Consider the following 18,485-nt stretch of genomic DNA (forward strand, 5'->3'; position numbering starts at 1 on the left):
AACAAGCCATGTTAGAACTTGTTAAATAGCTAACGAGTTACTTCGTTATAAAACGATGCCGTAATGTTTGATAAGTTTATAGTCAAAATATAAACTAGTTGCTTGTTCGGCTATAATATTGCTTTTAACGATAAAAACAAGTGTTCTACCTGATGGTAATCACAGTAGTCCATGATGGATTTTTTATTATGATATAGGTAGGTCATCAATCATTCTTTATTATTATTAATCGCCTATGCGTTACCGACCTTAGAAACTAAGGTGTTATGTCCTTTGTACCTGATGATACACTGGCTCACTGCTTCAAACAGGAACATAGCAATACTTAATACTGCCGCTTAGCAGTAGAATATCAGATGAGTGGTACCTAGGCGGGCACAAAGCCCTACCACAAAGTAAATAAAATTGGCGCGTTCATTAGAAAGAGACATATCACCCTTGTAGGTACCAGTTGCTACACCGGGTCATTTTTTAAAAAGGAACACAACAACACAACGATTTGTGATATTAGTCAATCAATCAACGAAAATATACTTTATTCAAGTAGGCTTTTTCAAGCACTTTTGAATCGCCATTTAACAAACTATTTAAAGTAAAGCTACCACCGGTTCGGAATGTAGATTCTACCGAGATGAACTGGCAAGAATATATGATAAGTTTAAGAGAACAAGACTTAAAATTGCATATCAACGTCAGTCAGTTTACGACATTAATTCACGAGTGTGATATAAAGTATTCTTATAGAATAACTCACTTCAACAATGGCATTTCATATTAGAGTTTACAGATATGATATTACAAATATTACATAATAAAATGCTTACGTTTTGAAATGTGATGTTTTTGTCGTGATTTTTTAATCGAATCTAAGTGTGAAATTACGAAAAACATAAATATTTATTTCATGTATAGATTATTTCTTGCACTGTTATTAATAAAACTTATTAATTACGTGACGTTTGTACATATTTAAATATCGCAATGGACAAAGTTATCTTTGCTGCAACAGGTGGCCTTATCGGTATAGATACGATCTCTTCCAGTCAACCTTTGGGCAGAGGACCAAATATAAACCACGTGTAATTCTCACTAGAAATTAAATAAATCTATACTTACACATACATTTGCTCTGTGCAAATCTGAGTAGGTACTGCCCAATAATACCTAGTATTGTAGTGTTCCGGCTAGGTCGGCGAGTGAACCAGTTCGGCACAAGGGACATAACATATCAGTTCCCAAGGTCGGGGCGTATTTTTTTTTTCTTTGTAGCGGAATAGGCAATATGCATTGGCGGTATAGCAATTTTTTTTTATGACACCAGGTTCTTACTTCTGTTGTGACCTACGATCAGGTGACCTATTTGCCATAAAAATAGTTTTAAACACCATATACAAATTATATAATATACACAGTAATCGACATAGCCTGATTTAGCTTCAGCTAAATTAAAGTTGACAAGGAAACGAAACACGGAAATTATGAAAATAATGAGTAGTGTGATTACTTAATTACTGGCTTTTAACCGTCCCCTTTGTTCGGTCATAGACCCTTATCCTATTCCGAATGAAATAAAAGTACTACAAGCTGATTAATTTAAATTATAATTTTGTTGCTTAAAGAGGAACTTTTCTTATAAATTTGAACTAATATAGTATGGGTAAGGAATCTTCATTCTCATATGAATTACATTCTTCTGCTAAATTAATCTTTGAGCCCTGAGGATATGCTTCGATATTTAAATCTAATTTTATTGCAATAAGGGGAGGTGGAGGACCTCCCCTTATGGCATCTTAGGTCATCAAACTTATATAAAAAGATGATGGTTGGGTTGATTGTTACTCTTTCATGCAAAAACTACTAAACGTATTTGGATGAAGTTTGAAATAGAAAATCTTAAGCGCACATCAATATGTAAGCTACCTAATATGTGCCTCTTCTTCTCACATACGAGCGCTACTACGAGGTAGAAGCTGTGATTCGTCGAATATATCAATTTAAATTTATTTGATAATAATAATTGCAAACAAAAAACCATCTTTGTGTTCTCGAATTCACGTTTAAATATCATAATATTAAATACAGATAAGTAAGAAATGCTTGGGGTGGATTGCCTAATCTCTTTCTAATAAACTCGCAATGTTTTTTTGTAAGACCAAAAATTCCTAATGCATTTTGCCATGATATAACTGACTATTGTAAAATAGCTACTCCGTGTGGTGTGCGTTTAACGTTACTGCTCAGCCCCCATGGGTCGTACCGTGATTTAAAGCCTACCTCAACAAACATATTATTTAACTTTATAATACCAGTAAAGGTTTAAGTAGAATCCGTCCAGTCATCCGATATGACTGCGTAGCAAACTTCCACACATTCGCAATTAACGCACTTCATTAGTGTATCTTCACGTCATGTGTGTATAAAGCTGAGCAAGCTTTATAATGTCCATACGGGGAACATTTTTCAATTTATTCTTCCGGCAAATAGTAATGTGTTGAATGTTTTTGAAAGATTTTTTTTTAGCATAAGTAGACATACTAGCTTATGAGTACCTCCGCTTACAGTTATTGGAGCTAAAGAAATTTTAACGATTCTTTACACCGCTTTGGGAACTGAGTTATAATGCCACTTTCTTTATAATTTCTTTATAGTACACTGGCTCACTCAACCTTCAAAGTTGAACACAGCAATCCTAAGTATGTACTCTGTACTGCTTCCCTTTCAGTTATTGGTGCCTACCTAGACTGACTAGTACAAAGCTCTCCAACGACGTAAATAACCATAACGTGTCTTAAGACTAATTAATAAATAAGCGAATCATTGTAATTACAATTAGAAGGGTTTTTATATTTGACCACTTGCCGTCAGATGGGCCAATCGCCTCTCTGCTTACATATTCCATAAATCACATACATACAGACTACATTTTTAAAAGAAAAGACTAAATATTTTCTCTTGAAAATTCATACATAACACATGCTCCAAACACGAGACTAAAATTTAAAGTTTGTACAATTATTTGAGGGTTCAATCCATTTAGAATGACATTATTTAAGTCTAAAGAAATCTCTCTCAACTTTAAAAGTATTTAAGAACTAAGGCTTGACATTCACTGACTATAACACTTATAAACCGTAAATACTATTTTGACGTTAATCTTTTTCACAGAGGCTTTACAAAGCTTAACTAGCACTAATACTGTCAAACTACTGTCGAACAAAATCCCTAAAATACTACTACTCTTTTTTATTTATAAAGTAAAAAGATTTTAGATTTGATTATTGAATGGAATACTGGTAGCTGGTTGGTCACTTATAACATGATCAACTGTCAACAACCAATCACGATTATTTATTTTTTTTAGTTTTGGCTTTTATTTGTGCCAAGAGGGCACAGATTATTTCGCCAATGTCACGTGCGATGGAGAAGACACGATGGAGATTGAACGGTACCAATCACGATTAGCGTTTTTATGTCTTGAAATCCCTTTATATAAAATTAAATAAGATTACCCACTCAGAAGATATTCTACCACCAAACAGTAGTACTCACTATTGTTGTGTTCCGGTTTGAAGGGTGAGTGAGCCAGTGTAACAACAGGCACAAGGGTCGTAACATGTTAGTTCCCAAGGTTGGTGGCGCATTGGTGATGTAAGGAATGGTTAATATTTTTTACAACGTCATTGTCTCTGGGCGGTAGTGACCACTTACCATCAGGTGGCTTGCTAGTCCATCTACCCATATCATAAAATAATAATAATAATAACATATAGCGTTGAATAAATAGCACTGATTAATTATACTTACATAATTAGGTGCAAGTCTTGTACTGGTAGTACATAGATAGCCCAAGGGGTTAAACTAAAATGTGCGAGGTACTAAGGCATCGTGTAATTATATAGAAACTAGCGACACGCCCCGACTTCGCATGGGTGCAATGCTGATGCTAAATATACTACAGAATATGTAGTTCTAGAATAAAGTATTCGTGACGTCATTACATCACAACCGTCGTTTAGGGATACAAAATCTACCGAGAAGAACTTTTTCGTCAACTGTATCCATGTAATAAATAATCATATACAATAAAATATATAACTATATCTTTTTTCAAGTTATATATACTAATATTATAAATGCGGTTGTAACTCTGTCTGTCTGTCTGTTTGTTACTCTTTCACGGCCAAATTACTGTACTGAATTTGATGAAATTTCGCATGGAGTAAGGTTGAATTTGAAGGGAAGACATAGGCTACTCTAACACCAACTCCTAAAACATGAGTTCGCGGGCGTCGACTAGTATCTAATAAATACGAATTCAAAGTCACTGTTTATATTAGTTTATTTTTGCTGTAACAATTATCCTTGTAGTTATATTGTTGTAAATTTTTCCTTCAAGAATATTTGAAATTCTGAATCTATGTAATCTTACGCACGTAGTGAGTTTACTCGTACAATGAGTTTTCACCAACGAGCATTGGAGCTGCATTAAAAAAGAATTTAAAATCTCTAATTCGTGACTATTTATGTAATATAAATAAAAATGCCATATACGAATTTCTGGCCTATCAATCTATTACTTATTTTTCCGCGTTATTGGAAAAATCACAGATTCCATCCTCCATACGACCCTAAAAATCGTGAAAATTTCCCTAGACCCTTAAGCGACGGTAGAAAATATTTGTGGAAAATTTTAATCCTAATACGGATTTTCTTCGGTTTAGAATTTCTTTGACCTTCTTCAACGTCGTTTGGAAAAGAATTTATTTCCAAGTTTTATGTTTCATTTTATTGTATCCCTTATTATATGTATTGTTTCGGGTCAGAATCTAATAAAAGTTTTTCTATAAGAGTTTTACTATATACTAAATTTATCCAAGCTCGATTATTACCAATAAATAACTTGGAAAAAATATATTTGCTAGATAAACTAATACAATATCAATATACTCACTTAAAAAACCCTTATAGACAAAAGAAATAACAAATCTAAATATATTTTTATTCATATAGGATCTTATCACTTTTGAATCGTCATGTTACGATTTTTTTTTTTAATATTACATAATATTGGTGTGTATACACCACCTTGTGATCTGAGATGATATGTCCCTTGTATATGTAGTTACACTGGCTCACTAGCTATATAATATTACATTAAAATTAATTGTAACCACCACTAATTCAGTACGTCGATTATAGTTCGATCCTGCAAGAAACTCAGATTTCCCCTATTTAAATTAGATGGAAGGATTAATTAATAAATAAAATCGCGAAATTGTCTTAAAATTGACGATATGTTCAATGTAAATAATTTTAAGGACTTCAATAACATTGGTATGTTGGTTAAATAATACTCAGAGTAAATTCGAGATAAATTATAAAACAAAAATTCGAAATCAGTTAATAAATGACGGAATTCTGAGATAATAAAATAAAAATAAAAAAACATCCAAATGCGAATCTACTTCTTTCTTTGAAGTCGCTTATAAAGGCGGTTTAATTTACTTACGATATACATAGTGTGTATAATGCAGTATTACATTTTATAAAATCTGGCAAAATTAAGGCACAATGTTACAGAGATAATATCAAAGTCATTCTTCATAATTGTATAGTGCCGTAAATGGAATCGGGCAGTCATAAAACAGTTACAGCTAGCTGGGAGACACTCCTTTTTGTCAAATGAATTGCGTGACAACCCAAACTGTTGAGGCAATTAACTTTAAATGAATATGACTCTTGCAAGCCAACAATCTTAATATATAGTAGGATACGTGTGTATGTCAGTGAATTCCTTATATACCGGTTGGACAAATTTTGATGCTTTCTTTTGTGCGCTTAGGTCGATTCCTGTATTGGTTTGGTTTAGGTCGGACCCCATTGGTGGCACTGTAACTGGAAAATGAAAATATACGTAGGAACTCTGGACGAGCTAGCTGCCCGTATTATATAAACTTTAAACTTAATTTATAGAGTTTTAAAATCTCTACTAACACGATGATCTAAAAAATGTTTTCATAATTGGGGTTTAAATTTAACGCTGTGATATTTATTTCCATTCCGTTATAATTTTCACAGGTTTTCGTTTTGATATAAATTCAAGTAATGCTTGAGAAGTTTGAAATTTGATAAGTTTACTTAAGCGCAAATGTTCATAGTATTGTTTTTAGTTATATCGGTTTCATAAAAGTATTTTACTGTTAGACATTTGTCTTCGTAAATGATACCTTCAGTTAAAAGTTAAGCCCGTAAATGTTCTACTGGTGGGCACAGACCTCCTGTCTTTTAGAGGAGTAGGTTCAGAACCTATTTCACTATACTGCATCATTGCACGCTAAATTATATCCTAAATTTGAAAATTTCCGATGTTTCATTTCCTCGCCAAGCACGAGATTAATTACAAACACATTAAGCACAAACATACCAGTGGTGCTTATCCGGATTTGAACTCGCGATCTTCACTTAAGACTCGAGTATTCTTCACTGGCCATTCTCGACTCAATGAAAGTGCGTTTGGAATAAATTGAATGTAATAGCAGATAATTAGTAAGTTGTTTGCTTTAGACCCGACAATTTTATGCAAATTAAATAGTAATAAAGACGATCGTAGCTCTGGGTCTAAAGTTAATAGTTTTCCCTGCAGTTAATAGCTATTAACCGCTCCATTACGTTTGGACCATTCAGTTTTATAGTTCGTCAGCGACCAGTGTGAGTATTTCATTTCGCACATTAATTGACTACGATGCGTCATCGAGTGTTACTGGAATAGTGACAAATATATCATTATGAGTTACGTCTGAGCTTCATATCGTTTTTATGATATGTATATAAAACAATACCATATATATGTAACACTTCGCTATTGTAAATAAACAGTTACGATAACCCAAATCAATCATCAGCATCAAAATATACTTTACTCAAATTTTAAATTTTATTAATTAAAATTTAGAGGTTGGCAACGTTGATTCTACTCGGAAGGATCGAAAAGAAAATCAGTCGTTAATTTTAGACGATAATCAGTTGCATGTATAATAAAATACAATAATTGAAGCATTATATCCCGCATGGAAATCATCCCTATATTAATTCTACAATTTTTATCATCTATATAAACATCAGTAATCGACCAAAACGCCTTATTAATCGAAGTTTTGTTAAGTGATTTTTTAAAACGAAATGTTATACTGTACTGCGATTACATTGAATCTCTTGATTGAATTATTAAATACTATTGTACTAAATTAGCTCATTGGGCTAGTTACTAATCTGTTCAAAAGTCTGAAATTAAATGGTACTAGGTAATACTGTCAAAGAACGATCAATATTATCCAAAAGTGAACTGCAAAGTAGGCTGTAGGAAAAAAGTAGGAAAAGGACAGAACAATCATCCATCCGTCTCTTTCTTCGAGTTGGTTTACCGCTGTACTATTTCCATTTCCACCTTAAGACGAGCTGCTGATGAACGAAATGCTGATGACAAAAGAAAGGATAAATATTGTTATCCCGTTTGAAGTTTGAGTGAACTTGTGTTACTACAGACACAAGGGACATAACATCTGAGTCCCCAAGGTTAGTGGCGTATTGATAATAGGTATTATGAATGTACCAAAGTCTTTGAGTTGTCGTGACCACATACCGTCGGGGGCCCATTTGCCAGTTCGCCGATTTATATGACATAGAAAAGCTAATGATTATCGTCGTCTAGTTTATTACCGTAGAACTAAGCGTTTAAATTAGGAATTGCATCATAGATGTAAATTGCAATAATTAATTATTATAAATATTAGGCAATATATAAATGTTATAGATTGTTGTACATATATGTTCAAAAATTGTTTTAGTGGATGCATCGTTGAAGATCTAATTCGACTTTGGTTTATATATCTCTGTAAAAAAAAAATACTATTTTTATTGTGGATTATCAAACTCCAAAAATTCTCAAATTTCAACGTTTTTTTGTGAAGTTACAATGTCTTCAGTTACTTGATAATTTAAATAACAACCCTCTTGGCAAACTTTTTATGAATAAATCGGATCAACATTAGCCCATGTTTCATTGACTCTTAACTTTGACACTGCAATTGTCTCCCAAGGTGAAAATAGTTACTGAACGTTATAAATTACTTTGGCACAGTACCAGACTAAATTGCTCGGATATCGTCCACGTTGTTTCTTAATTAGACGGATTAAGGTCGGTATTCGAGTAAATTAATTCAGCTTGAATAAATTCACCGCCTTTAATCGCTGATTTGTTGGCCTCTTCGATGGAATTAAATGTGACAGTTTCCTCGTTCTTTATTTAGATTTTTTATTTTAGTTGTTTTTTATTATAAGCCAGCGATTTCATCTATTCAATACTGATAGTAATATGGCGGAAATTTTCACGCACGTGCCAACAAGAACTGTATGAAGATTCCATTTGATCATATGAATGAAAAACAAATGTATTTATAACGGATGATTTGTTAAATAATAAAAAAGCGCATTTTATTTAAGATAACATTTTTATTAACGATCTCCGTGGTCGAGTCGTGTGTACACCGGTTTTTATGGGTACGCCACTCCGAGGTCCCGGGTTCGATTCCCGGCCGAGTCGAGTAGAAAAAGTTCATTAGTTTTCTATGTTGCCTTGGGTCTGGACGTTTGTGGTACCATCGCTACTTCTGATTTTCCATAACACAAGTGCTCTAGCTACTTACATTGGGATCAGAGTAATGTATGTGATAATGTCCAATATTTATTTATTTATTATTTATTTAAATACTCTGCTGATTGATTTTGTTTATATTGAATGGCTCCCTATTCCCTCTCTCAATATTAAATCCGAACTAATTCGAATTTCGAATGAAAAAAGTTCAGGCGTAGGACCAACGGTTTTACAAACTTATTGGGGGACGATACACACACAGTGTACACACTTCCAACTTTAAAATTCCGGACAGCTTCGGAATATTGCTCGATAGAAAGTATAATACTTTTTTGGCACAACGTCAGGTTCGTTAGTCTCCTCAGACCACGAAAACAACTAAAAAATCAGTTTATTTGTACAATTATTTCGTTTTATATTTAAATCTACAATCTCATACAAGAATATTATTATACAATAAACGAGAGAAGAAGCAGTAATTAATACTAATGGTTACTACAGCTTTATAAATTGAAGAACTTCTGCTTGCATCATGGCGTGAATTCAATGCAATTTTTCTGCAAAAAAAAAAAAACATATTCCTCCAGATACAGAATCATTTATTGCTTTTGTCCAGTTCAGTTCAGTAGACTATGCGCATTTTAAGTAATATAATTACCTGTATTATGTACAAAATAAACACTAAACAACTACTTTTACATACAGACTGGGAGTCGCAAATTGTATAAATACGCGGGCGTACAACAGCTAGGGTTAAAGATCAAATTGCGAACGTCAGATTTAATGGATAATTCCTTAAGTATCTAATCTTAAGATATTGCATTTTGTTAAAGTATTGTCTTTTATTAAATTCAGAGGGTAATTTTCAAAATCGTGCTGCATCTTATGAGAAATATTAAATTGTGCATAAAGAGCTACTTTACATAATACCGGATCAGGAACTAAAAAGTTATTTTCTAAAATAATGTCAATAAGACTAATAACATCACTAGTGTATTATTAATAAGTCAATATTAGAAAAAGGTTATTTCACGTAGTGAAAATTATTCCAATCGACAGATATATTGAGGTAGGTTATACGTTATTTTTATTTTTATTACATGTTGATCCTATGTTATTAAATATTATTATGGCGTTGAAATAAAAGCTTCAATACATAATATAAAAACTGAATTTATGTACCGTACCATTTTCAAATGAAAATACTTTATAAAAATCACGATGAAAACGGATATAAAACACGGCAAGTTTCAAGCGTGCGTCACCTTCAGCTATCATTCATTATTTCCGTATCGGTGTGCCAAGCGATGTCTATTTAGCCAACATCGAATCGAAACAACCTATAAGCTTCAGTGTTGCTATTTAAAAATTCGGATAGCCTTATTAAATTAAAATCATCTGTCATGACTGTGATACCATATTAAAAACAATCTGTCATCATTAATAAGTAAATTTATGTTTGTTCACAGAGGAAGAAGGCACAGAGCTTGAACTAGAGGCGCTTTACAGGCGATATTGCGTCCGTCTGAAACATGCACTGTTCGTATCCGCACTCTGTGTCACACTACTCTGTAGTATGGTGCTTCTGTTTGCTGCGTGTATACTACATTCTCCTGTAAGTACTAATTACATATCTAAACATTTCAATATAAAAACAAAAAAAAAAAACCACTTAGTTAGTGTTTGATTCTTACGTACATTTAAAATATAAAACTAACACATTACACCAAACACAAATGCTATATAGATTATTTACTGCTATATAGATTATATACAGATTGGTGAATATTTAAGTCTTGGTCCGATGAGTAGCAACCTGTGAAATCAAGTGTTCGGGCCCCACGATACAGGTCTCCTAGTGTGGGGTCCAAAGATAATCAAAATTTTAAAATTGCTAAAACCATAATGCACCTCAACCAATGGAAAACATTGTAATTCTGTTGCATTTGAACCGAGATGTCCCAGTTGTTCTCAATCAGAGTAAGATGGTTCATTTAAGTCTAGGCATGAATTACGTACTTTTCATATTTAATTTGTGTCTGATTTTATTTCTTTTACAAGAGATAGAAAGCCCGACCCCAGTTGTAGGATATTGACTAATGCACTATACGAAATATATCTAATACCGAAGTACAAAATACTAGGTGGTAGTAATAAGGTGGTCGGTTATATTTTATTGAAGTCTAGTAAGTAGATCTTATTTATCTGTAATCCGTTTTATTTCTAACTATGCGGTAATTTAGCAGGCAAGGAGGAATAAGCTTAACGTATTTAGTTTTGCACGTTTTCGGAAATATTTTTAAACATAAGTTATTATTAAATCCAAAATCGTAAAAAAATGGTTTTTAGTAGCAGCTTTTACTATTTGACCATATTCAACGGAGAGAATTATAGACGATCAAGGCTGTTTCGACCTGTTTGATCCTGTAGTTTTGCTTAGAATTGTTGAATCACTCTGCATCTTCCTGCATCATCCAATTTTTAAAGGGGAATATTCCGAAAAATGGTTTGGATTAATGGTGACTATTGAGTTTTATATTTTGGTGTCAGAATTCCCAGTTTTACCTCGATCATCGGCAATCACAGAAGCGCGACTTTTAAGGCATATGTGCTATGGTTCCAAAAAGTTGTTGCAACAACTCTTTGGAACCAGATTTCGTTGAGAAGTTCCTTCGTCTAGAGCAGCTTCTGGGTGTAATAGGTGTAGATCAAGTCTAGTTATGATAATCATGAAAGTACATTGTCATCGAAACTGTTTTTTCAATGGTTAGGATCAGTCTAAATAATCACTTATAAAAATATATTAGAACATTAAAAAGTAATTGCTGTATTCTACGAAAAAAAATTGTGATGAGGGTTTTAATGACTGATTTGATTTTAATAACATGTTTTCATCGATCGGTTATCAATAACGCCACAGACTAATAAATATATAAATAGGTTACTTTGTAATTAACACTTCACTGAATTCGTCAAAATCGTCAACGAAATTTAAGGTAACGATGTTGAATGTGATATTTGAATCCGAAGTTATTCAATTAGAAAACGTTTTAATTCGCTCATCAAAGTAGTCAAAGAAATATATTATTCTAGGGAATTGGATAAGTGATATCCTTTGCGTTGGGGCTTTGTGCCTGGCCGGATAGGTACTATAAACTCATCACGTATTTTACCGCTAAACAGCAATACTTAGCATTGTTGTGATCCGCTTTTAAGTGATCCGGTATAACTACATGCTCAATAAACAGAATATAACCTTATCAAATATCTTAATTCCCAAGGTTGGGTGCACATTCTTGATACTATCTAAGGTTATAATGTCATTAGCACTGCCAGATATTCCATTTGCTATTCTGCTTACCAATGTGACAAAAAATAAAAAAAAGTATTTTATGTTTATTTATGTACCCTAGTAGGGACATATTTAAACGGATTAGGGTGCAATAGTCGAAAAAAATATTTTAAAATTAAAAACAAGGATGATTGTCAAAATCGTAATAATGAACCACCGGTTTTCATTATATTCATTTAATTCTTGTAATTTCAAGATTTAGAAGTCCTTCAAATAGTACCCGAATGAAGAATATATCCATTTTGATTTTCGTTTTCTCCTCATCCGGCGTTCACTTGTTATCACGAAACCAATGAGGCTGTCAAAAGATAGCATTATTAATCTAATGTCACACGAATCTAGCGATATATTTGACATTCATTTGAGCACGCACGTGTGAACGATGATTGGTAATTTGTACAAATAAATAAAATCGTAGTGTTGGAATAATAAAAAAAAATTAAAACATGCGTATGAATTTTTACATGACACAAATGAAAATAACAATTTATATTTTTTCTGCCAGTGTTGTAATGGGTTGTCTCAGCAATGTCTGAACAGGTTTCGACAATGTTTTCCCAATTAGAAAGCTAATATTTTAAAGATCAACTAATGCTATTGAATTTTTTATTAGGAATTAGAGTATCAAAGAAAAAAACCTAAGCCCAAAAAACATATATTCGGGCGAGACAAAGTCTATCGGGTCTATTTGTATTATTAACTTTCACAGATACGAACATAACGGTTTGTTTATTTGAATTTATAGCTTATTTGGATATTAACTTCACATTACTTGTCTCGGAAAGCCCGCCATTATCATGCGTTATTACACCAGTAAGCAATACTTTTTTAGACATATGTTTTCAATTAATCTCTAAACACCAAGCGTAGGTGTTAAACAAGGAAGTAAACTGCTTTAAATATACTGTATATTTTCATTGCTGACATTTATTACATAGTACAAATTACATATATGTTTGTATCTAGTAGTATTAACTATTAGTATAAACGCTTATAATATATCGCACCCTCAGTGCGAGACCGTCACTTTTGCGAAAATGCAATTTTTCGCGCCAAAACCATAATGACACTCACACCAATTTACGGAAACTATGTGTTACGGTTATTGCACCAAGTATAGGTTGCCTCAGGACACTTATTACGCATTAAATCATTTTTTTTTAATTTTGGCTTTTATTTGTTTTGCTAAGATTATTTTGCAAATGTCACATGCGAATTAAATCATTTTTAAATTTTTTGCAAAAGTGACGGTCTCGCACCGGTGTTGCCATATATTGTTCAATAAATACTTATATCGATACCGCGTCCTTATTTGAGAAGCTTTACTATTACAACTAATTTGACTTTTGAAGATCGATCGTGTAAATTGACGTCTTCTGTGGCGACTTTAATTTAAACACTATGTTTATAATCTATTTTTAAATCACTTCACAGTAACACATAATTAAAGCATTTCAATTTGTATACAATAATAATACATTTTACACTATATAACAGACAATATCGCGATTTACCACGCGACTATTGCGGCATAGCTAAGTTTGCTTCGAGCAGCATAACTAACTTCAAGCTATCCGTGAGACCCTTTTTTAACACGCTTATATTAGCTTCACTTGTAACTATGTATGTAAAAAAATCTTGCAATCTTAATTTCCTACTTCCCGGTCTTCGATTAGGATGAAATTTTGCACACGCTCTGAGTCCTGATAACAATACATGACTAGCTAAGAAACGTCATTACTAATCCAATATGGCAGACTCTCCAAGAAGTCGGACTGGCTGTTTGAAATCCACCACCATGACATGTCAAAGTCAAAGTCAAAAATCTTTATTCAATATAGAAGTGTTTACACTTGCTTATTGATTGTCAAAAATCTACCACCGGTTCGGAATTTAGCACCTCAGACCTGAGAAGAAGAAGAAGTGTTTGCTGTGAGGAATACGAAAAAAATAGTCACGTGACTTAAATCCAGCATGGCAGACATCCAAAATGGCGGATTGACTATTTGTAATGCATCCCCATAATATGGGTATTAAATGAAAGGGTTTGCTTTTGTAATTTTTAATGCGTGCTAAAACCGTGTTTTTTAAACTATTTTATATACTATTTATTTCATTTGTAAAAATGAGTACATAGTATTTTCTTACAATCGATATGTAAATATAACAGATGAAAATACATATCCACTGCAAATATTTGTAAGAAATAGGATATAATAGAATTTAATTGTACTTCACTGACATACTATGTAAGTTATTAAAATCGTGGAAAAGTGTAACCACTGAGTTTTATGGCGGTTCTACTCGGTAGAATCTACTTACCGAATCGGTGGTAGTTTTAACTTTAATTCAACTCTGAAACATGACGGTTTGAAAGTGCTTTTATGAGCCTATTGAATAAAGATGAATATTGACATGTTAGGACTACGCAATACCGTTTTACAATTTAGATGCAAAATAAAAATTAAAACATAAAAAGAAACACTTTTATTGCAAAACACTTTTAAAGGCATTATTATATAGATACAACTGATTACATTTTTTTTTTTTAGCTTTAGCAGCCTGTAAATTTTCCCACTGCTGGGCTAAAGGCCTCCTCTCCCTTTGAGGAGAAGGTTTGGAGCATATTCAACCACGCTGCTCCAATGCGGGTTGGCGGAATACACATGTGGCAGAATTTCATTGAAATTAGACACATGCAGGTTTCCTCACGATGTTTTCCTTCACCGCCGAGCACGAGATGAATTATAAATACAAACTAAGCACATGAAAATTCCGTGGTGCCTGCCTGGGTTTGAACCCGAAATCATCGGTTAAGATGCACGCGTTCTAACCACTGGGCTTTTTTTCATTTATCTTACATTAATAATATTTTAAGACATCACATATAGAATTGCATTATAATTAAAAAAATAATTATAATTGCCTACATGAATGCAGCAATGTTATTCAGGGAATTTCATTGATCGAATACGCCATCACTCTGTATTGTAATGTAATAACAGCCACAAGGGATATAACGTCTTAGTACGTAAGTGACGTAATGTCTGTGAACGCAATGCCTTGCAAATTTAATACAACGTCAATGGATGAAAGTGACTACTTAAAACGGTAATCTAATAGTAGCAAAACTTTTCGTTCTATTTTCAAAAATATATATTTTTCTATTTTGAATTTTCATGTGCTTAATTTGTGTTTATAATTCATCTCGTGCTCGGCGGTGAAAGCAAACATCGTGAGGAAATCTGCATGTGTCTAACTTCAATGAAATTCTACCACATGTGTATTCACTAACACACATTGGAGCAGCGTGGTGGAATATGTTCAAAAACGTTCTCCTCAAAGGGAGAGGAGGCCTTAGCCTAGCAATGGGAAATTTACAGGCTGTTAATGTAATGTAGGTAAAAAAATGCCTTCTGTCCTTAGTGGTGATAATAAAACGGGTTTTTACATTATTCTGAAAATAATTGTATAACAAAATTGTAATTTTTAGTTTTAAGTTTGGGCGCAATAAAGAGTTAATAAATAAATAATTCAATAATAACGATGTTTGTACCAAGTATAATTGATGGTAGGGCTTAGGTTCTTACGGCTTCAATGCGGTGGTGATCATTTACCATCAAGTGGCCCATTTGATTATTCAATGATACTTGCTTTTATTTATCCCATTGAAGCGCGTTATATGTTATTGTATCGACTTACTGATGCTCTTTTGTTTATTATGTAACGATCATATTATTTAATGAAGCCTTTGTGTTGTTATACAGTAATGGCATACACTAAAAACATTAGTATGCAATGCAGTAGAATGATATTTTATTGTGTATGGTGTATTTATATTCTGTGTACATATGTATACATTATCTGTCTAAACAACGAGTTCATAATAACAAGCATGAAGCTAGATAGATCACTTCTATTAAGAAGTTTAATTTTTGACCAAATTCTGAGGTCCTTGGTTTTAACTTTCAGGTCATTAAATTTTTTTTTTTTTGTTTTACTGGGCTTGAAAATTGATCACTGACTGGCGTTTCGATGACGTATATCCGTTTGTCCTGCGCCTGGACTTGTTTCCATCCCGTCGGATTATAAGAGTGAATAGACAGTGTACCTGCGCACTCACTTATGTAGAATATGTCTTGCGCATTTCTTTTGGGTTCCTTGAGATAAGTTGTCGCACCCGAATTAAAAAAAAAAAACAAATACAAAAATTTATTCAAGTAGACTTTTACAAGCACTTTTAAATCGTCATTTAACAAACTATATTATGCTACCACCGGTACGGAATTAAGTTCAATTATTAAGGAAGTGACTGGTCTAAATTTATAAGGTCTGATTAAGAAGCGATGATGATTTTCCATTCTATTAAATTAAACACAGATACTTATATAAAAACAAATATCAATTCATAAACTTACTACTCACTGTCATTTATAGTACGAGCTCCGATACTGTGGAATAACCTGCCGAAATCCATCCAAAACAGTGACAGTATTGAATTATTTAAAAGCCGCTTGAAACATTATTTTCTCTCACAAGCTAACCCTTCATCTTAACCTTACTTCTCCCCATGTCTTTTTTGTTTTATTTTACATACTAAATTAACACCGATTTGTAAATATGTATGTATATGTATTTATATAGTATACATAAATAATATACGTAGTATATGTATTTTGTGTATTGTATTTTTATGTATGTTTATGTATTATATTTTTATTTATGTAAGTATTTATATTTTCATATTTTTTATACTACAGTCTGCACTATTTTGCCCGCTACATCACCCTGTCACTCACCTCCATACGTTGACTGGAAGAAATCTCTTTTAGAGATAAGTCCATCTTTGCCTGTACATATATTACTGTACCATCATTGTAACATATTTTAGTGCAATAAAGAATATAATAAAATACAGTGATAGGTTAGGATTATCTTTTATACACTGTTATAAATGCCATAAATAAATTATAAATTATTCGTAATACTTTTGTTAACATTAAGTACTTCAATATATAAAAATATGAATTTAAAATAGTTACAGTTTAAATATTTACCGCGTGGAATGGTGGCAAGAATGCTAGCAGCATTTCTCCGTTGAATCGCAATTACGATCATTTGGGAAAAAATGAACCAGCCCTTCTGTCACCAGTGGAAGCAATATCGTGAGATGTTAAGCTTTTAATGAAGCTTTTTGAACAAATTCAAATAAGACGAAATATAAATTTGGTTCGTTTGTTAGCTTCAGTTTTTTTTTTGAATTGACACTGTTCTTCAGGATCCAATATCAGTTCAAAAGCATAAGTTGTAAAACATAACCCTATATATATTTTTTCTTCTATTTGTTGATTTTCATGTTAGATATACATACTTATGGTCCTACATTTAATTTGAATTAAAAATTTGGTATGTGGCGGAGGGACATAATGGCATTTAAAAGATTATCATACCGTTTGTCGTCACGGCATACGTGACGGTATTAATCGCAAGGCGCTCCAAAAGATCTTTCACGTCAAAGACACAAGGTCAAAGATACGTACATACGAGTATGAAACTGTCACGGTGATCGGTCAAAAGGTCTTCTAATCTTAATCATATGTACGAACATATATTTTACAGATCATACAGGATATATTAGTAAATAGATAAATACCATTGAACCATAATTACTATTATTAGAGGACCGATCGCCTCGTGACCTTTGGCTTACATGGTAGGAGCCATAATTTGGTTACTGCTCTGACGGATAACCTAATTCAATCTTGAATGCATTAAAGCCTTCCGATGCATGTCGGCTTAGGAGCACTTCCTTAATGGGGTCCTTAGCTTAGAGCCGTTTTAGAGAATCCGATCAATATAAATTATTATTCGAAACCAGTTAGTCCAAAATAGAAGAGATAATAAAAAAATCGAAGTAAGTATTGACATAAATGTTCCTTTCACTGAGTAGTAGCAGTAGAGTAGTTAATTTTGATAATCTATACTAATATTATAAATGTGAAATCAACTCTGTCTGTCTGTAAATCTATCACGGTTAAATCGCTAAAATGAATTTGATCAAATTTGGAAAGAAGCAAGCTTGAAATCGAAGGAAAGACATGGGACATTTTTATACCTAAAATCTGATGACTAAGCCCTAAAAAGAAGAGCTTAGCCACGGGCGTCAAATCGTGCTATATATAGTAAAGTAACTTCTAAATGACCAGTAGTCGCTGAACAAAGTCCTATTCTCTCTTTAAGAAGAACGTTTGGTAATTCTTCCAGATTTTCGTTTGATAGCTTAACATGAGATAAATTTTAATTTAAAATGTTAGTGATGCTTAACAGAATTCGAACTCGTTATATTCGAATAAAATTAGAAGATATCATAAGTTTGTATTCTGTGTGGTAGGGCTTTGTGCAAGCCCGTCTGGGTAGGTACCACCCACTCATCAGATATTCTACCGCCAAATAACAGTACTCTGTATTGTTGTGTTCCGGCTA

General features: G+C 32.8%; 1 protein-coding gene across 3 annotated transcripts in view; it reads left to right on the plus strand.

Annotated features, from left to right (window-relative positions):
- LOC125069151 (adenylate cyclase type 2-like) overlaps nucleotides 1-18,485 on the plus strand; it is a 201,729-nt gene that overhangs the window by 50,050 nt on the left and 133,194 nt on the right. For all 3 annotated transcript variants that reach the window (XM_047678543.1, XM_047678545.1, XM_047678544.1), the window contains exon 2: nucleotides 10,120-10,265. In XM_047678543.1, coding sequence (XP_047534499.1) covers nucleotides 10,120-10,265 — 146 coding nt within the window. The remainder of the gene's footprint in view (nucleotides 1-10,119; nucleotides 10,266-18,485) is intronic.

This window comes from Vanessa atalanta, chromosome 15, assembly GCF_905147765.1.
Source record: "Vanessa atalanta chromosome 15, ilVanAtal1.2, whole genome shotgun sequence".
Taxonomy (NCBI): Eukaryota; Metazoa; Arthropoda; class Insecta; order Lepidoptera; family Nymphalidae; genus Vanessa; species Vanessa atalanta.